This window comes from Heteronotia binoei, chromosome 12 (assembly GCF_032191835.1).
Source record: "Heteronotia binoei isolate CCM8104 ecotype False Entrance Well chromosome 12, APGP_CSIRO_Hbin_v1, whole genome shotgun sequence".
Classification (NCBI taxonomy): domain Eukaryota; kingdom Metazoa; phylum Chordata; class Lepidosauria; order Squamata; family Gekkonidae; genus Heteronotia; species Heteronotia binoei.
In genome coordinates, this window is record NC_083234.1 from 34,476,938 (window position 1) to 34,494,127 (window position 17,190).

Sequence of the window (17,190 nt, forward strand, 5' to 3'; positions counted from 1 at the left end):
AAACGATTGTGTCTGAACTGACATTAAAAAATCCATTAGCAGTCTGCTACTAAAATGGATTACTACCATTAGCATCCTGCTACTAAAACAGATTATAAGGCTATCTAAAAGGGGGTTGATTTATTCACCTTACTAGCTCTACTGCCCCCTCTGGAGTACTAGTGTACTTGACACAAATAGATGTTCCACAGCTCTTCACTTCCAGCATCTGCAGGTAAACACTGGGGCACAGTTCTTTCCCTTGAACTTCTGGAGAATCCCAAAGACCAACTCAGCTCAGGCATCTTTAAGGTATCACAGGAGTGCTCTTCACTCAGGCTTAACAGGATTCTCATCCCAATATATGTTGCCTAAGACCACTCTTGAAACTTGAATGTATGCATATCAGACTGCAGACACACTGAGTCCAGGATGTCACCCTTACAAGGCGCAGCCCCTTCCTGTTCCAAGATACTTGGAATCGAGTGTGGCAGAAGGAAGTCAGCAGTGGAAACAGTGATTGGCAGGGGGACTCATGCTGACTCCCTTTGTTTCCTGTGTTTGGTCTTGCTTCTTATCTCTCTGCAATTGGAAAGCAGCCTCCTGATAATAGCGAGTGCCAACCATTCAAGCTGCCAAACGCCTCCGTCCTTGCAAGCAAAAGAGGCCTGCTTCTCTTTCCACTTTTCTTTGTTTATTAGTTCTCTGGGATCAAATCTCCACTCAAGCAAAGGCTGTGTACAGCCTGGGTCAGGACAGGGTCCAAGAGAAGAAGAAAAAGAGATTGAATTTATACCCCGTCCCTTATTCAGAGTCTTAGAACCGCTTATAGTCTCCTTCCTTTCCTGTCCCGCAACAGACACCTTGTGAGGTAGGTGGGGCTGAGAGAGTTCTTGAGAGAACTGCGTTTGAGAGAACAGATCTTCAAGAACTGTGACTGACCCAAGGTCACGCAACAGCTGCACATGGAGGAGGAGTGGGGGATCAAACCCTGTTCTTCAGATTAGAATCCACTGCTCTTAAACTCTACACCAGACGAACATCCTAAATTAGGCATCAAGAGGGGCCTGATTCTGCAAGCAAATGGGGGCAGCTGTACATATTTGATCCATGCCATGCCCTGCCTCCAAATCTTGGAGTCCAGCAGTGGCGGGGTGGTGGTGGTAGTGGTGGTGAAGAGACACCTCCTGTCATCTTATCTCATCCTTTCTCTCAGCATGAGCTCGATCCATGGATTTAGATATCCGCAGATCTGGCCACACTTGAGTAATAGATGTATAGATTTATTGCTGCAAGCTTGAGTCCTTTTACCGTAGACAGGTGTCATTTCAGTTACAGAATTCAGTATTTCTAGGGCCTAGTAGTTGTTTCTCTTCTATGACTGCCTGGCCCTGTGTCAGTCACCAAGGTCTTCTTCTGTCCTTCCTTTTGTCCACGGCTGATATGAAGGAGCAGCAGTGCAGGCACCAAAGGGTTATCTGATCCCTACACCACACCCTCCTCAAGTTGACATCTTCCTGTTTCCTTAGAGACTCTTCCTCTGCTTTCTGTAGTGGGTAATTAATGTTCTTAAACTCTTGCTCCTCTTTGGCGGCAAGCCAGCAATGGTTGAGAAGGCATCCCATGTCTAGCCCTGAGGGAAAAAAAGCATCTCTTTGCTGTCCAAGGTCAGTTTGGATCACAGATAAAGCCTGTGTACCCTTTGACTATCCCTGTTTACCAGCGGCAGCCTGTTCTCTCATCTCTCTCCCTGGGGAGCCAGTGTCCCTGTTTTGCCTTTAGGAGATGCCATTTAAACATTTTGTTAGTCTGTACATAGAACACATGTGCAGTGGAATTCCATGGGTTTCAGCCCCCCTTCCCTGATCTTTAGATCTGAGGGTGGATATGTCTTGAGTCCAGAGCACATGCACATGGACACAAAGTGCCTGCACACAGCTTAACAGAAATAGAGAAGAGGGCTCTGGTTTGGGGGAATGTGAGAACTTGGTGTTTGTTAGTAGGTGAAGCTGATGAATGCTGGGTTCAGTGTATTTGTTTCTTAGCTGAGGGAGCCACCATGGGTCACAATTTATAGAGAAAAAGGTGTGATAAGAATTTTTTCTTTGAAAAGTGTTGGTCCTGACTCAGATCAGGACCAATGGTTTTTTTTAAAAAATTACTTTATTAATTCCATGCCACTCTCCCCAATTTGGGGGGGGGAGGGGTCTCAAGGCAGCTTACATTATTGCCTCTGCTCCATTTTATCCTCACAACAATCCCGTGGGATAGTTTAGGCATAGAGTGTGTGACTTGTCCAAAGTCAGCCTTCAAGTTTCTGTATCAGTATAAGGATTTGAACCTGGGTCACCACCAGTGTTCCCTCTAAGCTGAGTTAGTGTGAGCTAGCTCACAGGTTTTTTTAGCTTCTGGCTAACACATTTTTGTCTTAGCTCAGGAAAAATGACCCCAGACCAAACTAATTTATGCAGTAGTTCACAACTCTAATGTCAGTAGCTCACAAAGTAGAATTTTTGCACACAAGTCTCCACAGCTTAGAGGGAGTATTGGTCACCACCAATACTCCCTCTAAACTGTGGAGTCTTGTGAGCAAAAATTCTGCTTCATGAGCTACTGACATTAAAGTTATGGGCTACTGCATAAATTAGTTTGCTCTGGAGCCATTTTTCCATGAGCTTAGACAAAAATGTGTGAGCCAGAGTCTTAAAAACTGTGAGCTAGTTCACACTAACTCAGCTTAGAGGGAACACTTGTCACCACAACACTTGTCTGGCATTCTCAAAGCACCACAGGACACTAAGTCTCTGTGTGTATGTTTAACCCTTCCTGCCTTGCTATCTGAAACGAGTGAACAGAGCTAAGCGTCATGATGATGCTGGGGACAGGACTGGGATCTGAAGAGATATGGGTTTGAATCCCTATGTGCCCTTGTGCCAGTCTCTCTGTCGCTTTTCTCTCATTGTGAGGATGTAGTAGAAAATGGTGAGTCATGTGTGCTATCTTTTTGTCAGATTTGTCTCATTGGGGGAGATAGGAAGGCTCTGCATACATGGCCTGTTTGTATGGTCATTTATTTTGGTACATTTTAACTCACCCTTCCTCCAAGGAGTTCATGACGTTGAACACAGCTCTCTCCTTGTCCATTTTATCATCACAGTGAACACACTATGAAGAAGGGAAGGTTGAGAGAAGCACAGGTTAGGTGCCCGAGATTCAGTGTTGCTAGGAAATGTGTGTGTTTTTTTTCCTGCTTCACAGATTTGTAGTGCGTTTGAGCACTTCTGAGGATTTCCCCACCTTTCCCCACATCTTTATCAAACCCGCTTTGCTTCTGACTTGGATAGCCCAGGCATGCCTGATCTCGTCAGGTCTCGGAAGCTAAGCAGAGCCAACCCTGACAAATACTTGGAAGGGAGACCTCCAAGGAATACCAGGACCAGGACGCAGAGGCAGGAAGCAAGGCACCTCTCTGAACATCCTTGCCTCCCAGCCCCACTAGGGGTCATCAGAAGTTAACTGTGATGTCCAAGCATGCATACACACACACACACACACACACAATAAAAAATAATTTTAAAAACCTGCTTAGCTTCAGCGTTATGGGAAAGATTACAATAATGCTGGGAGGGCTGGCATGTCCATGGGAAAGTCCAGATTTTCCCACCCACATGGCAGTGATTTTCCTTGACTATGGCTGTGTGGCAGCCATTTCCTTCCTCTGTCACTGTGGGCTTTTTAAAATCAGCACGATCCCAGTCTGACATCCTCTAACCGCTCCAGCGCACTGGCTCTGGAACCGCTCTGTGGAGCTGTTTTGAGTTCAGGAAACCATGCAAGAGGATCAACACCCCCCCCCTTCACAGTCCCAATCCAAAGCAGTGAGCCAAGCAGTTGCTATTTACCAAGGAAACCTGCTTAGGAGCTCCAATCAGGAACTTCCAATGTCTTGTCTGCCTTAACTCCTTTGTATTGAGTTGAGTCAGTGGCCTGCCGTGCAAAGTAAGTCAGTTCTGACTGGCAACAGCCCTCTGTGGTATGTGGAAGGGGTCTTTCCCTAGCATCGCCACTGCATGTGTCACTGTCAAGAAGAGGATTGTGTCTTTAAAAAAAAATCCTTGCCAGTCCTGGTTTCTAATTCCAGCTGTCTTTCTGGGACTGTGAGAGTAGTGCTTCCTGTTCCTTTAAAGGGTGGATGATTTAGGGTAGCAGGTGCCTTTGGTGGGGTCTGCATACTCATCTCTCCTTTCTCAAGGCTGTAGAGATATGGGGAGGAGGTGGAGGGAGCAGCAAGAGGGTTGCGTGTGTCTCCCAGATTCCAGGTTCTTATCTCACTGCGAGCAAATTTCAGCAATTAGCACCACCTGTGGAGAAGCTGGGGTGGAGGTGGGGGAACAGGAACGGCCTTGGTCAGCACAGAACACATAAGGAAAAGGCTTCCTAATGAGCACATATCTTCTCACTGCAGGGAATGTACCATAATCTTGGAATTGTTTGTATGAACATAGTAAGTGCCAGACTACAATGAGTGAACTTGTGCTTTGTCCAGTTTTTTTTTCCCATAAAGAAGAATCAAACTTTTGGCAAGACAATAACCATGACACAAGTTCACACTCTGAGTGAGCATTCCCAACCCATTCTCACTGGGGGGGGGAGGAGAACAACTTGAAAAATCATCAAAAGCTCCACATGCTGTCTTAGGTAGTTTTGGTACACATTTCTTAAGGGGAAATAATGTAGCCTTAGGAATTGCTGCTGACATCTATGATTGAGCCATAGGATTGTTTAAAACATACTATCATATCAACTAAATTTGTGTAATCTTGTACAGAGAGCTTTAAACAAAGCAGAAGACAGATAATCCACCAGAAGCCAATGGGGGAGGGTGTCAGGGGGTGGCAAGGACAAACCAACATTTGTGTGTGCATTTGAAGAGTAAACATTTGGGTCTTTTAAAAATTTCCATTATGAAAGGGGGTTGGGGAAATCAAATATACAATACCATATTATCTTGGAAAAAAACTATTCCAGTATAATATGCATTCCTTTTTTGCAATTTGGCAAATGACCCCTTTTATGTATCCTCTTTTATTCTGTGGTACTACACCAGTTGAAACGCTATGATTTTTTTCAAACAGTGGTGCAGTTGATTATTTGCATTGAAAACCGACGGTCGTTTTTGCTGATGTCAGTGAACAAGAGCTGCTGTTTTGATGTTCACTTCTACCTCACTGTCTCCACCCTGAACTTGACCTTTGCTTGACTAGCCTTTTTTCCCCAAGCATTTTTCCTTCAAAGTTTCAAATCTGTCTCAGTGGCCACGAGGTCTAGAAAACAGCTCTTTTGAAAAAACCAACCCTGAAAGCTTGGCTTCCCCAGATTTTAATGGCCATGTGGACAACACATGGGTGTGGGACGAGAGAGTAGCTTGATTCCTGCCACCCTCAATCTTTCTGGCTAGACCTCTAAAACACATGGGCGGTCTAGTGAGTGTGTGTGTGTTGTTCTTTCTTATTACGTTGCATAAACTGAGGGTGGGAAGGAGAATCACCATTTACTGGGGAGGAGTCCATCTGAGGGTTCTTAATGAATTACAGAACAATAACCAATCTCCTGCAGCTACAAACACTCTTTGATGTGAGGTTAACGGGAATTAATGCCCTTGGGTTAAGGGGAGTTGATGTCAAACTCCTACCTGTCTTGGGTAGAAATTGGTCACTCTGTAATGTAGGTAATGGAGCATTATGCACCACTTTGACAACAGAAGTACACTTTATAATGGTGGTGGAAAGTACCATCAAGTCTCTGCTAAATTATGACAGCCCCCAAGGATTTTCAAGAAAAGTGAGAAGCAGAAAGAGTTTGCTGTTGCCTTCTTCTGCAGAACCTTCTTAGGTGGTCTTCCATCAAAATACTAGCCTGGGCTGACCCTGCTTGCCTTCTGAGATCTGATGGGATCAGGCTAGCTTTGACCATCCAGGTTACAACAGACCTGGCCACACTGCTGCTGGGAAATTAGTAGCCCTTTGTTGAATTCTCCCCCTCTGCAACCTGTGGCAAAATTGTTTGCACATTCTGATGTCATTTGGTTGTACACTGGGGATGGCCATAAGCAGTGTTCCCTCTAAGCTGAGTTAGTGTGAGCTAGCTCACAGTTTTTTAGCTTCTGGCTCACACGTTTTTGTCTTAGCTCAGGAAAAATGGCCCCAGAGCAAACTATCGTAATTTATGCAGTAGCTCACTAATACCAATAACTCACAAAGCAGAATTTTTGCTCACAAGACTCTGCAGCTTAGAGGGAACATTGGCCATAAGCTAACTATGTGGTTTCAGGATGTGGTTATGTTTCAGAGTGGGGTGCTCAACACAGTGCTAACTTACGGAGTTTACTGCCACAAGATATGACAATGGTAATTGGTTTAGATGCCTTTGGAAGGGGACAAGGAACAAGATAGATTTTCCAACAGCTGTTTGCCATAATGACTTAATTGGGCTTCCATGTTCAGATACACTTTGAATGGTAATAGAGGAGCCAACCTGTGGAGAAAGCTGCCGCCAGTGCCCTGCTCGTGGGCTCTCCAAAAGCATCTGACTGGCTACTGTTGGAAACCAGGAGCTAAACTAGAAGGCCTTTGCAAAGAACTCTTCTTCCAGGAAGGCAAAAATGAAAACAGGTGTTGTTTCCAAGGCAAGAAGTTCTTTGCCTGGACATCTCTCCACTTGAGACTAGCTTCCAATTTAGCACCTCAGTTTCTTCCCTTTTACCAGAAAAGTTCTCCATAGGGATAAATACATAAAAGCTGATACTATCATAATAATGGGATTCCGCTATGCCCAGAAAACAACATATCTACACTATATGTGGATAAATGCATGTGGGGAAGGCAGTGCCCTGACCTGGCTGACCCTGATCTTGTCAGATTTTGGAAGCTGAGCAGGGCCCAGTACTTGAATGGGAGTCCACCAAGGATGTCCAGGGTCGCCACACGGAGGCAGGCAATGGCATACCTCCTCTGAGCATCTCTTGCTTTGAAAACCGTACTACAGGGTCACCATAAGTCAGCTGTGATTTGATGACCCTTCCCACCAGAAAGCAACAGCTTCAGTGCTGCTGCTTTGATAACTGCATGGCATTCCATGAAGGGAGTTTTGCCCTCTTCGCAGTATAAAGAGATCCTGGACTTCTTGTAAGGAGAAATACCGTCCTTGTGTCCTTACAGAACTAATCCTTTGTGTGTTCTCTTCTCAGAGACCTAAAAAACAACTTGATCAGCACTATCCAGCCTGGAGCTTTTCTTGGCCTCTCAAACCTGAAGCGCTTGTAAGTATCAACCGTCCTGCTCCTGACCACTTGGAAGTAGCCAAACCCATTTCCTCCTCTCCCTTCTTAATCCCATTCCAGCCCTCCAGTTTGCTCATTGTTTGTTGCCTTCATCAACCCCATTTCAAGCCAGTTTGGTGTAGTAGTTAAGTTCGTGAACTCTTATCTGGGAGAACCGGGTTATATTCCCCACTCCTCCACTTGCAGCTGCTGGAATGGCCTTGGGTCAGCCATAGCTCTCTCAGAGCTGTCCTTGAAAGGGCAGCTTCTGTGAGAGCTTTCTCAGCCACCTACCTCACAGGATGTGGGGGAGGGAGGTAAAAGAGATTGTAAGCCACTCTTAGATTCAGACTAAAGGGCGGGGTATAAATCCAATTTCTTCTCCTCCTCCTCCTCCTTCACCACCACTGTATCACATGGAACCTAGTTCATTAATGCAGTCCCTGAGTGTCATTCATAAAGTGTCTCTTCCCCCTTTGATGGCATGTGGGTTTCATGTTAATTTTTCACTACTGTATATTGTCCAGGCCTGTGTATCCTAAAAGGAAATGTACTCGAGTAAATGCACTTTAAAAAAAAATTATTTATTTCAAGGATTTATCTCCTGCCTTACTTTGACAAATCATTTTCAGTCAAAACAGTAATGGATTTTCTGATGCAGACCTTTCACTCACTTTCCTTACCTGATATCCTTATCAAAGGGCCACACCAGAGGACCGGTTCCCTCTGGTGTTCTTCTCTAGCATAGTCCATTGGTGTTGCCTTAGTTATTTCCACAGAAAGAGGACTTCATGGCAGAGAGAACCTTCACAGGAGGTAACAGACAAGCCTGTCCTTCTCTCTTGCTGGTATCTCTGACCCTTCTAGGTTTCCTGATTTTGGCGACAAAGCAAGAGCAAGCCCTTCCCAGTCATTTTCCACATACGTTATTTGCTCTGAGTTCAGTGCTTTTGGAAAGTCCACATCCCACTTCTCCTCAGCATTGAGGTGCATTCCTGCACCTTTTGGATTCCCCCTAGATTTTCTCTGATCCTTCCTAAACCTGCTTTGCTGTGAAATTTTGGGATGGCTGCCATCTAGGTAGGAAAGTTTGCATTTTCCCAGTCCTGTCCATGCAGCAGCATCCATTGCTTTGTGCATAACTTTAGGTTCAAAGATCTGCTCAGGGCAGTTCAAAATGCAGAACAGTGTTCAAGGGGCTGCCCCCTTTTGGTTCTGGCATCTGCCTGTGGGTGGACTCTTTTTTAGCATTCTTCCCCTTGCAGTTGTCCCTGTGGCTTGCAGTTTCCTCTTGGCAGACCCAGTGTAGTTGGTGTCTGTGACTTCTCATAATTCTCACATGGCTCGTGCTTCCTCTGTTTATTCCCAGAGATCTCTCCAACAACCGCATTGGCTGTCTCAGCACCAGCATCTTCCAGGGATTGGCCAACCTCATCCGCTTGTAAGTATTTGGGTAGGGACAATGGCTGTATTTGGCACACCCTTTCGGGATTGTAGGCTGTCAGTTTCATCTGTGCCCATGAGTGGAATCCTATTGCTATCAAGACTCCGTTCTGTAGCCCATTTGCAAAATTTTAAGGAGGTAGGGTTACCAACCTCCAAGTGGCACCTGGAAATCTCCTGTTATCTCCAATCAATATCACACCTTTATTGGCATAACACACAATTACAATTGATCTCCAGATGACCAAGATACGTTCTTCTGGAGCAAGTGGCTGATTTGGAGGGTGGACATTATGGCCTTATACCCTGCTGAGTTCCCTCCCTCCCTCCCCCCCCCCAAACCCTGCCTTCCTCAGGCTCCATCCCCCAAATCTCCCCAGAATAAGGAGCTCATTCTCCTTTAATTCATCAAAATGGAATTTAGCTAGGATACCCTGAATTCCTTCCGGTGGCTTTCCTTCCAAGGAGGGTGAGAGCCGATGGACCACAATCCAGGTTACCTTCTGCACGTAAAACTAAAGCACACGTTCCAGCATCCTAATTAATCAAGTAACTTTTTAGGATGCAACTGAAAAGTGACTGCCGATCTGGAAATTAAAACTCTAGCTGTCTGCTTGTGAGCAGTTCTTCTGGCCAGTAGCTTCCAGCTGCCACTTGCAGATTATTGCTAGGCCCACAGGCCCTGCCTCTGGGTGACAACGCAAGGGCTGTGAAGCAGATGTCCAATGGGAATTTGGCATCTTCCAGACTCAGACATGCATGTTTCTCCTTGTGACCACAGCATGTGAGCAGAAGCGGCTTCAACTTTCCCCTCCATGCTTTCCCTCCTCCATCCTTAAACTGTCCCGTGGAGCTGCAATGGACGCCGTTTGTGAAATCATGTCACTTATGTGGCGGACATCAGGTTTTTTGCCACAGAGCTAATAGCTGCTCCCCAAGCGGTTTAAGGTGGAGCAAACAGCGTAGAGAAGAAGGCTGCAGCTGTTTCTGCCTGTGTGCCTCTCTATAAATATCTTAAATAAATAAAATATAAAGTTAGGGAGATGGCAGGCAAAAGCACACACAGCCCTGCTCTCAGAGGTGGACAACTTGACCAGCCTTGACCAAGACTTGTTCATTCTCTGCTTTGGCAGGAACGTGTCAGGCAATATTTTCTCCAGCCTCCAGCTTGGGATCTTTGACCAGCTGCTGTCTCTGAAAGTCATGTGAGTATCCCACCACCACCACCCTCACCATTGCAGATGGAAATGGGCGTGCAGCGTAGAGGTCACAGAATTGGGATCTGGAAGAGGAGCAGTGCTGGGATTAGTCCACCTGTGGATACCGTCCAGTGCTAGAAGTAGGAGGGGGGCATCCAGTTTTCCATGGGAACATTCTTCCTCCCAGCCCAAGACTGTGAAGGTTTTACGTCTATGTTCTAAGCATGCACAGAGACCACACCAGCCTAGGAGCAGTGCATGATCCCTGCGCAGGTTTGTATTGTGTCATCTATGCAAAAGGGTGGGATATTTATGTAATGTTGATTCACTTAGTACATTTTTATCCCAGGATGAACACAACAGGACCACCTACATAGATCCAGGTGGGCAGCCGGTCTGAAGCAGTAGAGCAAAGCAGAGTCAAGTAGCACCTTTAAGACCAACAACATTTTATTCAGAATGTAAGCTTTCGTGTGCTTATAGAGCACATGAAAACTTACATTCTGAATAAAATGTCGTTGGTCTTAAAGGTGCTACTTGACTGCTTTGTTCTAGGACCACCTACAGACAGGGCAGGAACTTTTGCATGCCTTTAGATTTCACAGAATCCTGGGTCTTGATTGTGCCAGGCACACCATTCCTTGTGACATCCTGCTTGTTTTTAACCAAAAGAACAAATACCCTTTAAATCAGGGCCAAACTACAGACAATAGCCTCCCAGTTCCAGCCTGGGGATGCCGCTGTCATTAAAAAGCCAAATGTGGGTGTTTAAAAATGCTTTTGATTGGGCCTTCAATGCAACAGGAACAGGCATCCTCGTTGCCCCCGTGCACCTCTTCAAGGGCAGAAATGGTCACTCTCTGCATCTCTCAGTGGAAGACCAGATGGAAACAGGGCTTGAGCTTCATTTCTCTGGCCTCCCCATACATACATAATCCCACTGCAAACCGACATGTTACTCTCCTGTCTCGTTGGGGACAGCCTTCGGCACGAGGTCTGCCAGCTTCCTAGACCCCAGCTTTTCAGTGGGCATTTGAGGAGGCTGCCTCTTTCTCATAGAGCAGAGGTTACTCCTCACATGACTTACAGAGAGTCGTTTCCACAGTTCCCATCAACCACAAGAGCCACATTTACTTCCTTCCCTGGCATGAGGCCTGCACCTCAGGGAGACTCTTAGCTTCGCTCTTCCTCTGGCATTTGTTTCAAGGGGGGAACCAACCACACAAGCTTCACTGATCAAGGGTCTGGCCCCCTTTTCTGAAACACGGAGCAGGTGCCACATGGGGGGACAGTACCAAGAGAGCCACCAGTGGCTCCCGAGCCCCTGAGTGATCTTCGGTACTCTGGAGTGCAGCCAGGAAGTCCTGCTGCCTTACAGGCACCTTTTTTATTTATGTGCCTCTCCTGGAGGCCTCATTGCCTTGAAATCAGACCACTTCTTGATTCAGTCAATCTGGTCACCTCGGGAGCAGCTGGGAAAGCTTCTGTGAGGATCCCAAAGTCTGCGCACCACAGTATAGTCTGATGAGTCATTGAAGGAAATGAAATGTCTGTTTTATTCCTGAAATGACATCAATGGATCATATTGAGGTAATATGCTTTCGGCCCTGCCTTCGGTTCTGCTATAGTGTATCAGTTTCCTCTGCCCCGTGTTCAGGCCCTGGATTTGAAGGTTTCTCTAAACAGGCTCTGTCTTGAGGTCTACTGCAAACCTTTCCTCCCCATCGCCTTCAACTGACCGCAATTTGTGGCTCTGTCTCTCCCTCTAGTGACTTTGCCACAGAATACCTGACATGCGACTGCAACATGCGCTGGGTCCTGAGCTGGTCCAAGAACCACTCCGTCCAGATATCGGACAAGACGCTGTGCATCTACCCCAGTGCCTTGCATGGGAAGCCAGTGCGGAACATCCGGGAGAGCCAGATGCGCTGCGGTGAGGCCTCCAGAAGCTGGGGGAAATCTACTGAATGAGCGCTTGCTGGGGAACCATTCCTTTAGGAACTGGGGAGGAGGAGCACAACTGCTGATGTGTGGTTTCAGTACAGACCCAGCTGTGAATGTTCCACAGTCACAAGTGCAGTTGCTACTTGTAGAATGTTAGTACCCTTTTTCTTGGAGGTTTTGCAAAAAAAAAGGCAAATTCCTAGCATGGAGATCACTTTGAAAGTCATAATATGGAGACTCTTGGCTTTCATCCTTTTTAAAAGGTAAGTTCATAGTCCTTAAGATATTTAGAGAGCTTTGTGGCATACTTAAACAGAAGAACATAAGAAGAACCCTGCTGGATCAGACCAGTGGTCCATCTAGTCCAGGATCCTGTCTCAAACAGTGACCGACTGGAGGACCAACAACGGCATAGAGGCCCAGGCCTTCCCCCAATTTTACCTCCTGGCACTTAGAGATATTCAGAGGTTCACTGCCTCTGGAAGTGGAGGTTCCCTTTAGTCCCCAGAGCTACTAGTCATTGATAGATCTATCCTCCATGAATCTGTCAAATCCCCTTCTAAAGCTGTCTATGTCTGTGACCATCACTATGTCCTCTGGCAGCAAATTCCACACTTTAATCACTTACTGAATAAAGAACTATTTCTTTTTGTCTGTTCTTATTCTAGTGCTGTCATGAAAAGTCCTGTGGCCTCGGCCTTTTCCTGATCTCTTAGCCCTGAATCAGGCACTGTGGCCTGGTGCATAAGCATAAATAACACCAGCAGGTGGAAAGGGTCATTTAAGATCACGGCTAGAGGGTAAAGTGGCCTTGATTTCCTCCACCTGTGAGATACGCCTAATCAGGCCTAATGTGGAGCTAGGCTAGGAACTGCAGTTGACAGCAGTTAGTTTGACAGCTGTCAAAACCGAGGCTGTCAAACTCAATTAAGATCTGCTGAGTAATTTACCAATTGAGAGCCTCTTCTCATTGGCAGTCTGGAATGTCTCTGGGAATTCGGATTCCTATAATTAATCACCAATCAGGAGGTATGATGGTGGAGAACGTGGCATGGGTTATGCTGCCCTGCTGGCCACAGTCTTCCAGCCAATCTCAGGATGGTGAGATGCTGTCCGACTGTGCGCTGAAGCTGCTGAACCACATGGCAAACTGCCTGTCCAATGTCTTTTTGTTTTAGTTAGTTTGTCTATGTTAGTGCTTTTGTTTTCTTTAGCACTGCCTTAACTACCTTTATAACTTTGACTTGCTTTGTAATAAAAGCCTTACTGTTTTTAAAATACCTGTCTATGAGCTTGCCTATTAGAGCTATCCAAGGGTCCAGTGTCTTAGACATTGGGGCACATTCTGCCTAGTTAAATTGGGCTTGGCTGTAGGCTGCAGTTAGACTGCCCTGAAGGGCTGCAAGCCTTTAATCCCGGTAAGGGCAGGGGGGTTTCTCCTTTTCTCCTTCTGAGTTTTTGTTTTTAAAAGGGTGTGGAGGCAGAACTACCAGGAAGACTGAGAATTATTCCAGCCTGGATTTCCCCAATAGCTCCCTAGCTGGGTTGGGCTCTGGTGAACACGGGCTAGAGGGAGCTGGAAACAAGGTTCCCTTCATGGCGCTCCACACTGTGGTGCCAAGGTATAGTGGCAACCCTGACAGTCTATAACAAGGGGGAAGATAGTGTTGAGAGGAGAGAGTAAAAAGAATTCATGATAAATGCCCATCCACTTCACTACATGCCTTCAAGATCTAGTGTTTTGGGAGAGAGAAAAAAAGCTCTCTGTCTACTCTCTTGGCTACGTGCATAATTTTATAAGCCTCTATCATGCCCCACCCCCTCTCCTGCACTTTGTCATCTCTTTTCTAAACTGAAAAGATCCAGATTCTTCAGCCTTTCCTCACAGGAAAAGTGCTCCAACCCCTTAAGCATCTTGGTTGCCATCTTCTTTGCGTTTTCCGGCTCTGCACTGTTCTTTTTGAGACAGGGTGATTAGAACTCTGCACTGTATTCCAAATGATGTTGTGCTATAGATCTATATGGAGGCATTATAGTATTGCCTGTATTATATTTTCAGTTCCTTTCTTAATAATCCCCAGCACAGAGTTTTTGCCTGCAGCATACAGGGTTTACATTTTCATTGAGCTTTGTCTGTTGTTCAGTCACACAGTCAAGTTCGACTTTTTGCGACCCCATGGACCAAGTCATGCCAGGCCCTCCTATCTTCCACCATCCTCCAAAGTTTGCTCAAATTCAAGTTAGTTACATAAGTAATGCTGTCCAGCCATCTCATCTTTTGCCATCCCCTTCTTCTTTTGCCTTCTTTCTTTCCCAGCATCAGGATCTTCTCCCTTCTCATTTGGTGGTCAAAATATTTGAGCTTCAGCATCTGGCCTTCCAGGGGACAGTCAGGGTTGAATTGAGCTACCCACTACAATTCCAAGGTCTCTCTCCTCTGTCTCAGCAAGTTCAGAAACTATCAGCATATTCTTGAGGTTGGAATTAACTTGTTCCAGTGTGCATCACTGTACACTTACCTGCTTTGAATTTCATGTGCCATATCATTGCCTATGCACACAATATGTGGAGATTGTCCTAGAGCTCTTCACGATTGGCCTTGGTTCTCACCATCTTGAAAAATCGTATGTCATCTGCAAACTTGGCTACTACACTGCTCACCCTCAGTTCCAGATCATTTGCCAACAAATTAAATAGCACCCTTCCCTAATAGCAATGCCTATGGGTCACCGCTGCTTACTTCACCCCATTCAGAGAATTATCCATATATTCTTAACCTCTGAATCCTGTTGCTTAACCAATCTTTAATCAATGAAAGGATGCATCCTCCTGCCCCATGACTGCTAAGCTTACCCAGGAGCCTTTGATGAGGTACTTCTTCAAAAGCCAAAAGTCCAAGGATATAATGCTTACCATGTCCCTGTTACCTTCATGTTTGTTCACTTTCTCAAAGAGCTCCAGAAGGGTAGTGAGGTAGGACTTCCCTTTGCAGAAGCCTGTCAGGAATAGAATGTTCTGTCGCCTTGGGGGACCTTCTTTGGGTAAAGGCAGCATCAAAATGTTTTAAAGAAATAAAATGTATGTGGAATCCTTGATTATCATCAGGGGTGGAATACTAGCAGGAAGTCTTTTGCATATTAGGCCACACACCCCTAATGTAGCCAATTCTCCAAGCGCTTACAAAAAAGAGCCTTGTGAGCTCTTGGAAGATTGGCTACATCAAGGGTGTGTGGCCCAATATGCAAAGGAGGCTCCTGTTAGAATTCCAGCCCTGATTAGCATAATTCCATAAATATCCCAGTTGAGGGAACTGGTTTTGTTGTTTTGAATATGAGCAAAACAGATTGAGATTGGGACAAAGTTCCTACTTGGGGGTCTCACAGCCTGCACAGCTTGAACAGGTCTTGCTATCCTCCCTGCAGAAGGTGCCCCGGAGCTGCACACTCATCAGCTGATCCCTTCCCTGCGGCAAGTTGTCTTCCAAGGAGACCGCCTCCCTTTCCAGTGTACAGCCACCTACCTGGACAACAGCACACACATCTTGTGGCATCACAACCGTGCCTTGGTCCAAGGGGATGAACGCAGTGGCATCATCCTGGAGGAGAGCCTGGTCCATGACTGCACCTTTATCACCAGGTATGTGACATGGGCTTCTCAGGTTTAAAGTGTCTTACAACGAGGCTCCATTCTTCTAGTTTTTGTCAGGGGCAGAAAGTTACAGGCAGTACTCCTTCTAAGCTGTGGAGTCTTGTGATCAAAAATTCTACTTTGTGATCTACTTGCATTAATGTTGTGAGCTACTGCTTCAATTAGTTTGCTCTGGGGCCATTTTTCCTGAGCTAAGACAAAAATGTATGAGCTGGAGGCTAAAAAATTGTGAGTTAGCTCACACTAACTCAGCTTAGAGTTAACACTGGTTACAGGGGTATATGTAATTGCTTCTTTTCTGTGCTCAGATAAGACATGGAATGGCCTTTTTAAAATCAGGGAGTGAGAGTATTGTTTCAGCCAGACCATTGCATGCCATATTCTCGGCTCAAAGTGGTTTCCAGTGAAGCTGGTTACTGACTGGGTCTGTGCAATTTCTAAAAAAGCTGTCTGTCCCCAGCGAGCTCATCCTGTCCAACATCCACGTCTCAGCCAGCGGTGAATGGGAGTGCACCCTCTCCACTGCACAGGGCAACGTTAGCAAGAAGGTGGAGATCGTTGTGCTGGAGACATCGGCGTCATACTGCCCAGCTGAGCGGGTCACCAACAACCGTGGAGACTTCAGGTAGGAGCCGGTGCAGCTGTGAACACGAGCACTTGGGATAAGTGGTATCTGTGATAGACTTCCAAGGGAAGGGCCAGTATGCAATGAATCGGCTCCCTTCAAGTGGCCAAACAAACTGCTGTTATTACAGCTCAAAATTTACTAGTGTCGTTGTTTAGAAGTTACCCTGCCCGCGTCCAGGCGCTGTGGAAAAGCAGGCAATGGGGAGGGAGCTTTCCCAGGCAGCAGCTTGTGCATCCTTATCCCTTCTGCCCTCTGCTGCCATTCTGGAGGAATTGCAAGGAAGGCAGGATCGTCCCAGACCGGTGTGTTTTCTCCGGCAGTGCAAGGAATGCAGGAGAGATGTGGCTTTTGCTGTGCCAGCAGCTGTCAGAGCGGGGCCTTGCAGCCCCCGTCAGGGCACACAAAATATGAGTACCAGCTTAGAAGCTGAGCAGCTGCTTTCTGGAGGGTTTCTTTCTCATTAAAAAAAGCAAATGTGCACCATCGGTCTCGATCTAGAGAGAGCTCTGTTGCCCCAGCTGTTGTTGGGGGAGCTAGCTTTGGGGCCCTGGGTGGGGGGCTGCCCCTCTTGGAAAAGAAGGGGTAGTTTTGGCTCTCTGGCAGTCAGGGCCTGGGAATGATTAAGCAGCCATTGAGAGGGAGGCGGCAGGAGAGGCCCAGCTCTGGCAGCATAGACAGGCTCCAGAAGCAGAGGTGTTGGAATTTCTCTGGCAAGAGAAAAAAGGCTTATGGAGCCAGCCGTAACCTCGGCAGGGTCTTTATGGAATATAAATTACTGTGCAGTCAATGTGGCTTGAATTAACAGCGGGCTTGCCTTCTCCACTCACCCCCGCCCCTTTCCGTCTCCACGCTCTGCGTGAGCAGGATATGGCCTGCAGTTAGATGCAGGGAAAACAGCACCAAAGTCCCAGGGGAGGGCGGAGAGCTCCACCCACCGTGTGGCCGAAACTGGGACCCCGGGAGGGCATAGAGGCCTGACCCACTGCAGGCATGGGGTGGGGGGAGTTGGCATGCCGAGCAAACAGTCCTTC

At 46.6% G+C, this 17,190-nt stretch overlaps 1 protein-coding gene across 1 annotated transcript in view; it reads left to right on the forward strand.

Moving 5' to 3' along the window:
* The window catches only part of ADGRA2 (adhesion G protein-coupled receptor A2), a 125,205-nt gene that overhangs the window by 81,969 nt on the left and 26,046 nt on the right, over nt 1-17,190 (forward strand). Inside the window, exons 3-8 of the mRNA XM_060251882.1 lie at nt 7,226-7,297; nt 8,667-8,738; nt 9,874-9,945; nt 11,709-11,872; nt 15,306-15,519; nt 15,992-16,156. Coding sequence (XP_060107865.1) covers nt 7,226-7,297; nt 8,667-8,738; nt 9,874-9,945; nt 11,709-11,872; nt 15,306-15,519; nt 15,992-16,156 — 759 coding nt within the window. The remainder of the gene's footprint in view (nt 1-7,225; nt 7,298-8,666; nt 8,739-9,873; nt 9,946-11,708; nt 11,873-15,305; nt 15,520-15,991; nt 16,157-17,190) is intronic.